Raw genomic sequence first — 10,439 nt, 5'->3', positions numbered from 1 at the left:
CAGTAACTCTGAATCAGCCAACCAGGCTCCCAGCAGCCCTTTCTGCAGCCTTATGCTATGGCCAGTGCATGCGCTCCCTACGTCTGGGGTTCAGTGAGGAAGGGATGGGCTTAAGGGCACTGCACTTGGCCTGGTCTAGGGGAACAGGAGAAAGGAGGTTTCAGAAGATACAGGAATGGCCAAAAGCGTGAAAATGTTCTCAATTTCACCAATCAAAACCACAGTGGAGTGCCACTTCGTACCCACTAGGATGGCTATAATTTAAGAGGTCCTAAACTGGGCATGGTGGCTCACACCTGTCATCCCAGCACTCAGGAGGCTCAAGCAGGAGGATCATTGTGAGTTCAAAGCCAGCCTGGGCTACAAAGTGAGACCTGTCTCAAAAAAAAAAAAAATGGAACTTTCATGTAATACTGGGAGAAATATAAAATGTGTTGCTACTTTGGAAAATAGTTTAATGATTTTTCAAAAAGGTTAGCATATGACCCAGCAATCCCACTCCTAGAGATATGCCCTGGTTTTTTATTGGTGACTCCTCACCTACTTAATAAAGGACGCACAGAGTTCTCAAGAGAAGAGCAGACTAATACCTCAGGCCTCCGCGTTCTCTCCCTGAATTCCAGACGGTACGCAACCAGCCCCACTGAACAGAGGCTCACAGGGGCGCACAGGGGCTCACAGAGATTCGTTCAGCCAAGAATTCCTAGCTAGAAGGTCGATGGGTTTTAAAAGCTCAGCAGGGGGCTGGGGATGTAGCTCAGTGGCACAAGTGTCTGCCTGGCAAGTGTAAGGTCCTGAGTTCGATTCCCGGTACTAAATAAATAAATAAAATAAAAGCTCAGCGGGAACAGGCTAACCCTTGCAGGGCTGGAGTTCACCACGTGGGAGTGGGTAGTCATGCGGTAGGGTCCTAAGCAGCTCCCAGCTCAAATCTCAGACTGTTTAATAGTTACACAACATTAATAAAATTGCTTCACTCTCCTGGGTCTCAGTTTACCCACCTGCAAAATGGGGCTGTTCATGTGCAAGATGCACATTCTAATATTTACACAGCAGGCTCAGTGATTGATTCATTACAAGCCTGGCAGACTGTAGGCCTCAATTTCCCTATCTCTAAAAGTAGGGCCAGAGATATAGCTTAGTGGTACAGTACCTGCCTGGCAAGCAAAAAGTCCTTAGTTCAATTCCCCGTACCAAAAAATAAAATAAATAAAAATAAAAAGGGACGAGTATCCTTTATCTTGCTCCCGCTCTCGGGACTGTTTCGGAATTCAAAATAAAACGGACAGGACAAGAAAATGCCTTTTCCTCAGTCAAGGATCAGGGCAAGTATGCGCTGATGTTGGGACTGACGCCCCCTGCGACTTTGTCGCGGCACTGTCGTCTTTAGGAGCGGCCGAAGAACCTGCACCTGCGCAGAACCCAGACGCTCGGGCCCGCCTCTCAGGGGTGTGACTTCCTCTCCCTGCTGGGCTTTGGTCCCGGCTACTTCCGGGTGGGCGGGCCGAGGGCTGGGCCACGTGACTTCGTTCCTGCTTGCCAAAGATGGCGGCGCCCAGGGCTGCGGCGTGAAAGTTGAAGTGGAAAGACTGTCCCCTGGAGCTGGGATAAAAAGCGGTGGGGACCTTGCGCCATGTCGCGACTGATCGTGAAGAACCTCCCGAATGGGGTGAGTGAGGGAGGGACCGGGACTTGGGACGTGAACCTGGGACGGGCTGGGAGTTCTCTGCGGAGGGAAAAGGTGGCCGGAGAAAGTTAGGTGTTTCGCCTTGGGGGCTCCGGGCAGATCCGGAACCCAGAAGGGCGGGAACCTGGGTTCATCCGCATCTGACTGCGGGGGAAGAGGGAGTGTGACTGCGTGAGGTCTCACAGCCGGCTTGTGGATCCCTGACTCAGACCTCACAGTTCTGGGGAGGCGGAGCGCCCCCTCGCAGTCCCGCGCCCCGCGCCCCGCTCCCGCGCCCTCCCTTTATCGCGCTCGCGCTCGGGCGGGAGCTGGGGAGGCCCGCGGGGAGCGTGACTGCGCAGGCGCGCGCTCCCTGTCCCTCTGCCATCTCCTGCCATCCCCCTTGGGGGAAGTGAGGGCGCTGAGCAGGTGTGAGAGGCGATTTATCCAGGAAAGTAGGGAAGGGCGGGCGGCCGTGCTGGTCTGTTCCTTAGCGACCACCGCAGAACCGGGCGGTGGACACTCAATAAAAACACGCCAGGTAAATAATTGAGCGAAGAAACAGAGGAACGTGGATGGCTGGGTGCAGGGTCTCGGCGCGGATCAGCCTTCCTGTTTCACTGTAACTCTTCTTGGGTGGAGAGCCCCGCACCCCTGGTGTGGCCACTGAGCTCCTGCCTCATATGCGGAATGAACCATTTGGATGGCTGGGGGCGGTCTTCTGCACTCTCGCCTCTGTATGGGGGTGTCTGTTTCTCCACAAAGAGAACACAAAGCCGTGTCTAGTCTATTAGTTTTTCTTTCTTCTAGGTAGGAGGGTTTAATGACACACGGTTCTGAAAATTCAGACAGTTCAGTAGTGTATAAAGTGAGAAGCAAAGACTTGCTCCATCCTGCCCTCTAGGAATAACCATTTCTAGGACTCCCCACGGGCACCTCTGGGCACTCCTTGGCCTCTTTAGCCCAGTGACTATCTGCTGACTCCGCTGTGAAAGAGGAGGAGCTTGCATCCTCACTGTATTATTACTGTATTATTAATTCTTCCGTCCTTTACCCTCAGGGGTGTGCTTTAAAGATATTTATTGCTGCACCATCCACCAACTGTCAACAGTCTCCGGAGTAGCACTTCAGCATGGCTTACCTCTCCCACCCACTTTCTGTGTCGTGCATCTCAGTGTAGCTCCCTCTCTGCATTGTTTGTCCGGTCTGAGGACTGAAACCATTACCAACAAAAACAGGAACAGCAGTAGCTAGCTCTGGGAGAGGTTACTGCCTAGTAACAAATAAAGTAACTTATATAACCCCCACCTTAACCCCAAGTCAGGAGGCAGTCTTTCTACCATTTTAAAAGTAGAAAAACTGAAGATGAACTGATTCGCCTGAAGCCACACACAGTTGGTAATTCATGTAGCAGACATCGAATGGAGCGATCTGGTCCTAGAATTTGCGTTCCTGGCCACTACACCTGCTGTCTTTCTTAGCGGGATTGCATGTGTTTTTTCCTAATTATTTTCCAACAGGTAAAAAATGTAGTAGTGAAGATGTGTTGTGGTGCTGACATTGTGGATAGAGTAGACAAGACTTGGTTCCTGCTTTCTTGGAGCTTGCAGGGTAGTGGAAGGACAGACAGCAGACCAAGGTGTGGGGATTGCAGTATGGACATGTGCAGTAGGAGCACAGTGGTCCTTGGTCACGTGACTCATCCCAGGGATCAGGAAAGGCTTCCTGGGGGAGGTGATGAACTGAGCGTGAGGCATTAGGAAGTCACTCAGAAGTTCTGGATCAGACTCGAGTGAGGACTCTCACATACCCCGGGGACAGGAATTCATTGTGTTTTTGTTTTTGTTTCAGCACTGGGGCTTGAACCCAGCTACTCTGTGTTAACCTACATCCCCAGCCTGTTTTGTTGTATTGTTGTTGTCTTTTTCAGACAGGGTTTCGCTACACAGTTCATGCTGGCCTTGAACTCACTTTGTGACCCAGTCTGGCCTCGAACCTGCAGCAGTTTTCCTGCCTCAGCCTCTCAAGTGCTGGGATCACAGGCGTGGAACACCACAGCCGGCCTCCCAGCCTTTATTTTTTTATTTATTGCAGTATCAGGATTGAACTTAGGGCCTTCACAGGGAGCCATACTCCCAGCACTTTTTTTATTTTTTTTTTTTTTTACTAAACTGTCCAGGGTAGGCTCAAACTTGTAATCCTCCTGCTTCACCCTCCCAGAGTGCTAGGATTATAGGCGGGTACTATCATCCTCAGTTTTGTATTTTAACTTTGAGACAGAAACTGACTAAGTTGCCTGGGCTAGGTTTGAAGTTGTGATTCTCTTGCCTCAGCCTCCACTGGGATCACAGGCACATGCCACCACAGCCAACTGAATTCACAGTCTTTTATATATCTGAGCAGCGTCACAGCCCTTGATTGTATAGACCTTGGACAGATCCTTTCTTTATGGTCTAAGTATTCCATGTTGTCCTCTTTAAAAACAGGTATAAAAATTCCTCACTGAGCAATTGTGAGATTTTGATGAGATCAGAGTGAAGAAGCTCCCTCAGAGAACTTCCTCCTGTCAGCTGCCAAAGCCAGTAGGTCCCGCATTTTCAGACTCATTTCGGCTGTTGATGGGGCCCTAAGTGCCCCCTCTGCCTGCTTCCACACACACAGTCTCCCAGTATCTGCTCAGAAAACTCACTGAGTTGTACGGTGGCCCTAGGGGGTGAGGATGGGGAAGCCAGGAACCAGCGCTGCATAGCATGGGGGCCTCTTGACCTCACTGTAGTCATAGCAGTGTGTTACTTGCCCACTGCTGCCATGGCAAATTGCCATAAACTCAGTGGCTTAAATAATATAAATGTATTCTTATCATTTTGGAGTGCAGAACCCTAAAATCAAGGTTTGGGCAGGGCTGTAGTCCTTTCGGAAGCTGTGAGGGAGAATCTGTTCCTTTACTTTTTGCAGCTTCGGGGGGCCACTTGCCCCCTGGGCTCATAGGCGCATCCTTTACCTTCAGCCTTCAAAGGCAATAATGTAGCATCATCTGCTTCCTTTCCCTTGTTTTCATCCTTATATCTCTTTCTCAGCCTGACCCTCCTGCCTTCCTTTTCTACAGCTCTTGTGATGACATGAGTCCCACCTGGGAAACTCAAGCTCATGCCCTCCACCTCAGGATTCTTCATCAAATCTGCAAAATCTCCCTTGCCATGTAATACGATGTTAACTACAGGTTCTAGGGATTAGGATGGTGACATCTAAAGGGTGCTCCATTTGGCAGACACTTACGTAGCTCATCATATTCACTGATTCATTTATCCTGACAAGCCTATATTAGGTGTCTACTGTGTAGCAACCGTAGTGCTGCCTATGTAATTGGGCTTAGCCTCCAAGCAGCCTGGAGGGTAGGAAAATAGCATTTGCAGCCCTGAAGAGTTTCATTTCCTCATCAGTGAGGTGAGTGGGATCCTGCTCATGGACACCCAGTAAGTGTTGGGTGACAGCTGAGACCTGGCCTATATTGACTAGCTTCTCTGTAACTGAGAGATAATATCCAATAACTTAAAGGAAGAAAGGTTTAATGTGGTTCACGGTTTCGGGAGATTTAGTCCATGGTCACTTGGCTCAAAGATAGAACTATGGCTGTGGGGCATAACAGGGCAAAGCTGTTCTGTTCCTGGTGTCCAGGAAGCAGAGCAGGGCAGCAGCACCAGAGAGGAGCAGGCAAGGGGCAGTCATGGTATCCAAGGTTACACTTCCCTGAGCCGCCCAGACACACCCGGGAGCGTGCTGTGCTCATCCCTAGGCATTTCCTCAATGAAGCTGACATAACAGGGTTAACAGTCACACCGGAAGAGCTCAGGATGCCACCTCCTCATCTCAGGTCACCTGCAGAGCATCCTGGGGCCTCTGGGTTTTCAGCCCATTTTGTCCTTTCGCTCTGGGGATACCCCAGCTCCTCCCTGTGGCGCCCACTCTTGCAGATGAAGGAGGAGCGCTTCCGGCAGCTTTTTGCCGCTTTTGGCACGCTGACCGACTGCAGCCTGAAGTTCACCAAAGACGGCAAGTTCCGGAAGTTTGGCTTCATCGGCTTCAAATCGGAGGCCGAGGCCCGGAGAGCGCTGAGCCATTTCAACAAGAGCTTCATCGACACAGCCCGTATCACGGTGAGTCTGGGCGGCAGGAGCCTTGCCCTTGCTGCCTGTCCAGAGTGATGGCAGTGATCTGTCCCTCAACACTTGGTCCCACCTCCGTCCTCTTCACACTGTGAGGTCACACGCCTTTGTGTGTGAGCTTCCCCCTGAGATGTTAGAGCTGTTTGCTGGGTGTGTCTCTGGAGCGACCAAATCAGCACCCAGAGGTGGGGCTTGAAAACACGCGCGTCTCACAAGCAGTCAGGCCTGGGGAGGACTGTACTTGGAGGAGCATAGGTGTGGATCCTGAACCAGCTGTCTGCATCTGGAGCCGTCAGTGCTGTGGCTGGGCAGGGACCAGGGACCAGGGAGGAGCAGGACCAGGAGCCCCCTCCCCTGGTCAGGGAGGAGTCAGGAAGGCTTCTGGGACAGGACGTCCCACTCGGGTCACTCATGCATTCAGTGACACGACAAAGCATCTCTCATACTGTGTTGACAAGGAAAGGTTTTCCGTGTTTGGAGAAGTATTCCGTATTTTAAAACAGAAATGGACAGGTGTGCGTCCTGTGACTGCATTTAGCGCTACCGTATCCCTCAGTCTCTGTGTACGATCTGTATGTTGAGGGCCGGCTGCTGGGATTTTCACCAGCTGACAGTGACGCCCTCTCTAGATGGCAGGAACTGAATTGATTTCCTGGTAACTCCCATTGTACACTTTCCACATTGTTTGAATTTTGAGCCGTGAACGTCTCATCATTACAGGCGTGTGGAAAGGCCACACCAAAGGGTGTGGCTGAATGGCAGTCCCTCGCCCTGGGAAAGTAGTTGGCCAGCCAGCATCAGCTTTGGGTGTCACTCAGTGGCTGGGGGGCAGTGCCCGCTGTGTGCTCCCAGCGGGACCAACCCTCCCAAAGGTCACCTGTGAGAGTGCATTTGAGTTACTTGCCATCTCTGTGCTTTGTTTCCTGGTCTGGGAGCGAGCGAGGAGCAGCCCCACGGTCAGAGGCCCAGTGTGCCTACACTCACAGAGCCCTGAAGGCATTGACCACCTGTGGGTTCCTAATGAGTGACTTAAAGGACTTCCCAGGGGACACAGCCCAGGTTGGGGGTAATAACACGTAATTTGCTTCAGTTAACTCAAGTGAGTGGCAACTTCCTGTTTTTAAAGTCCAAGCTCCCACCCCATGCCATGACAGCTGTGAAAAGCGCCCCTTTTTCCTTCTTAGGTCGAGTTCTGCAAGTCCTTTGGGGACCCGACGAAGCCCCGCGCCTGGAGCAAACATGCCCAGAAACCGAGTGACCCCAAGAAGTCTTCGGAAGATGCAGCTTGCCCGGAAACTAAGAAAGTACGCAGGTGTCACTCCACTTCCGTCCCCAGGGTGGCAGGGTGGTCCCTCTCCGGGGCAGGGCAGTCCTAATCCCTGCGCCTGTGTGATCCCCATCCTCTGTGCCTTCTGCTTTTAGGACAAGAAGAAAAGGGAACCAAGTGACCTGGAGAAGGTGCGTGTCCCATTCCTGGGGAGGGAGGGGCGGGCCCTGGATGCAGAGCACAGCATCTGTGGTTCCTGTCTGGTCCTGCAGAGTCTGCTCTGCCTTCCCGGGCCCTCGGTGCACTCGGGGCAGGCTAGGGGCATGCGCAGTGAGGAGGGCCGAGCCACACCCTAGCCGACTCTGCCTCTTCTCCCGCCCCGCATCCCTGGTGCCACCAGCTGAAGGAGGATACCGAGTTCCAGGAGTTCCTGTCGGTTCACCAGAAGAGGACACAGGTGGCCACGTGGGCGAACGACGCACTGGACGCTGAGACCCCAAAAGGAAAGAGCAAGCCAGCCAGCGACTACCTGAACTTCGACTCTGACTCTGGGCAGGAGAGTGAGGACGAGGAGACTCAGGCAGCAGGGGTGGAGCCCGAAGGTGAGGCTGCCCATGCTCCATGCCAGGGTGTGTGCCCTGCCCGTGCCTGCCACCAGGCTGCCTGCCGCTGGGGTCCCCTCTGTCACACACCGGGGATGGGCCAGCTGGGCACCCTCCTCGAGCGCCCTCCAGTGACATAACGAGCCCACTGCAGGGACCTCTACTCTGTCAGTTGGTCTCTTGGGCACAGCCTTAGGCCTGGGGACAGCAGCAAGCAAAACACAGAAGGACCTGCATCCCCAATGTTGCTGGGGGTGGGGAGGAGTGGCGGGCAGAGCAGTGCCCCATCGAGGGCACTCTGGTGGCAAGTGCTTCGGGGAAAACCAACAGGGTCCGGGGAGCTGGGGCTTGGGACGGGGACTCTGGGCAGGGCAGGAGCCCTGTCCCTGCAGGGGCCCAGACCATGGTGACACTGAGGGGTGAGGAAAGGGCCAGTGCAGTGCAGAGATAACCCCAAGAGCAGTGCAGGCCCTGCCCTTTCCCTCTGGGCACTAATCCCCCCAAGTACAAACACCCTCTTCTATACAAAGTAGCAAATCAGAACCAACAAGCTCAAGCCCTCACGTACAACATGAGGACAGTCAATAGAACGGTTGTGTCGTATTCAGGAGTTTTGCAGAACGAGTCGGTTGCCGCTCACTGGGTAGTAGGCAGCTGCTTCTCCCACGGGGCAGAAAGATCACTGTGAGGGACTAATTGCTCCCACAACAGGAACTGTTTACTGTGTGTGTGTGTGTGTGTGTGTGTGTGTTTTAGTACAATCATCTTATGGAAAGAGCTTAAATCAGCTGGGCACAGCTTGTAATCCTTGTACTCAGGAGGCTGAGGCAGGAGGATCATGAGTTTGAGGGCAGCCTAGTGAGTTCACGGCCAGCCTGGACTAAGTAGTAAGGCCCTATCTTTTAATAAAAAAAAAAATGAATGATTGAACAGTGACCGTAAAAGGAGACAGCAGGGCTGGTGACAGGGAGCCGCAGAGCTCTGTGTCTGACACTTAAAGTAGCAAAACCTCACCAGCTTTGCCTGCCCACTCGGTGCTCCTTACTGTACGGTTTATCGGAGCTGTCGGGCACAGAACGCTGTCATGCTGAGTATGGCACCAAGGGCCACACCGACTGTCTGGTTTGCTGGCAAAGGTCTCTGACCCTGGCTTTGCTACTTTTCCAGAAGAGCAAGACCTCGGGCCCAAGGCAGCCGTGAAGAAGGAGCTGTCGGACATGGAGTACCTGAAATCCAAGATGGTGCAGGCTGACTCGGCCTCCTCGGAGGAGGAGGAGGAGGAGGAGGAGGAAGAGGAGAGCGAAGACGAAGCCGTGAACTGTGACGGGGAGAGTGAGGCTGAGGAAGAGGAGGAGTCCGCTGTGCCAGCCGAGCGGGACACAGAGCACAGGGCGGCCAGCCTGGGATGCAGGGCCCTGCCTGGGCGTGGGAGACCTCAGGACGGGAAATCCGAGGTGCATGTACATCTGGGGACAGAGGGACAGAGGGAGGGCCATACTAGTGTTTGCCCGTGGTCCCTGCAGCCCTGAGACCTGTGAAAACCGTAGCCTGCCACTGGCTTGCTATATGCAACGGCCACCCAGAGCTGTGGGGTGGAGGTGAGCTGGTTAGAGCTGTGAACGGGTTACCCTCCGTGCTCAGCAACACGGCATCGGCAAAGTGGGTACAGTGTATGGCACTAAGAGGTCTCCACACCAGGGTCGGCAGTGTCACCGTGCCTCAGGGCTCCTTCCCGATCCCTCAGGCCCTCCCCGCAGCCTGGGGCCCAGCACCCCCTCCAGGCCTGAGATGCCCCTGTCCACTTGCTGCCTTGGCACCCCGGGAACTCACCCTCTCTGTTCCCTGCAATCCCTCAGATGGGGAAGCCAGCCAGCCAGAACGAGCCCACCACCCCTCACACCGTGAAGCTGCGGGGCGCCCCGTTCAACGTCACAGAGGTATGTGCTCACGTGGCAGGGGCAGGAGCCGCAGAGCAGTGGGTGAGGGTGGGGCACCAGGAGCTTTTGCTGCCTGGGAGCAGTAGGAGCTAAAGATGTGATCGAGAAGAAATCAAAGGCCTGAAAGGCTGACATGTAACATCTCAGGCACATTAGTGTCTTGTCGTCTTCAGGAAGTAGGGACCCTGCACCAAGACAGGGCAAGACTGGCTTCATTCACCAGTGTCTCCCCAGGGCATAGGCAGACTTTCTACAAAGGGCACAGAGACCGCTGGTGAATATTTAAAGCCTTGTGGTCAGTACAGCCTCTCTCGTGCCTCCTTTACCTTGTGCTTATAACACAGAAAAAGTTGGACCTGGATAAGCAAGTAAGCATGGCTGTGTTCCAATAAAACTTTATATATAAAAGCAGGCAGTGGGTCAGATCTGGCTCATGGGCTATAGTTTACTGATTCTGGGGCTAAAAGACCACAGAAGAGGTAGCTAAATAAAAAGAAGGTAAAAGTCAACTATAGCTGGGGTGGCTATATAAATTATCATCCATACCAAGTTGAGAGTCGGGCTGTAGCCAGAGAGCGTTCCAGCGTGCAGGTGGGACTGCAGGTGGGACTGCCAGCCCTGCCAGGCTTACTCTAGGTGACAGCGACTCCCACACTGGGGCCTGTCTTAAACATTTTTTTTCGTGCACAAATACTGACCCGTGTCTTTCTATTTATTTGACTTTTTGTGTGTAAATTTGTATCAGTACGTTTGCGGTGTGTAGGGATTACACTCATCCAGAGGAGTTGGTGTTTGCAAACACGT

General features: G+C 53.2%; 1 protein-coding gene across 2 annotated transcripts in view; it reads left to right on the top strand.

Annotated features, from left to right (window-relative positions):
• Positions 1-1,511: 1,511 nt before the first annotated feature.
• Rbm19 (RNA binding motif protein 19) overlaps positions 1,512-10,439 on the top strand; it is a 102,361-nt gene continuing 93,433 nt past the window's right edge. The window contains exons 1-7 of one of the 2 annotated variants that reach the window (XM_013503702.1): positions 1,512-1,669; positions 5,638-5,820; positions 7,014-7,133; positions 7,252-7,287; positions 7,497-7,698; positions 8,869-9,152; positions 9,555-9,635. In XM_013503702.1, the coding sequence (XP_013359156.1) occupies positions 1,634-1,669; positions 5,638-5,820; positions 7,014-7,133; positions 7,252-7,287; positions 7,497-7,698; positions 8,869-9,152; positions 9,555-9,635 (942 nt within the window). In that variant the 5' untranslated portion in view covers positions 1,512-1,633. Of the gene's footprint in view, positions 1,670-5,637; positions 5,821-7,013; positions 7,134-7,251; positions 7,288-7,496; positions 7,699-8,865; positions 9,153-9,554; positions 9,636-10,439 lie in introns of both variants that reach the window. The other variant, XM_005403230.2, reaches the window with a different exon arrangement.

Source organism: Chinchilla lanigera, unplaced genomic scaffold, assembly GCF_000276665.1.
Source record: "Chinchilla lanigera isolate Chin_1 unplaced genomic scaffold, ChiLan1.0 scaffold00081, whole genome shotgun sequence".
Taxonomy (NCBI): domain Eukaryota; kingdom Metazoa; phylum Chordata; class Mammalia; order Rodentia; family Chinchillidae; genus Chinchilla; species Chinchilla lanigera.
This window is presented reverse-complemented; position numbering and strand designations above follow the sequence as displayed.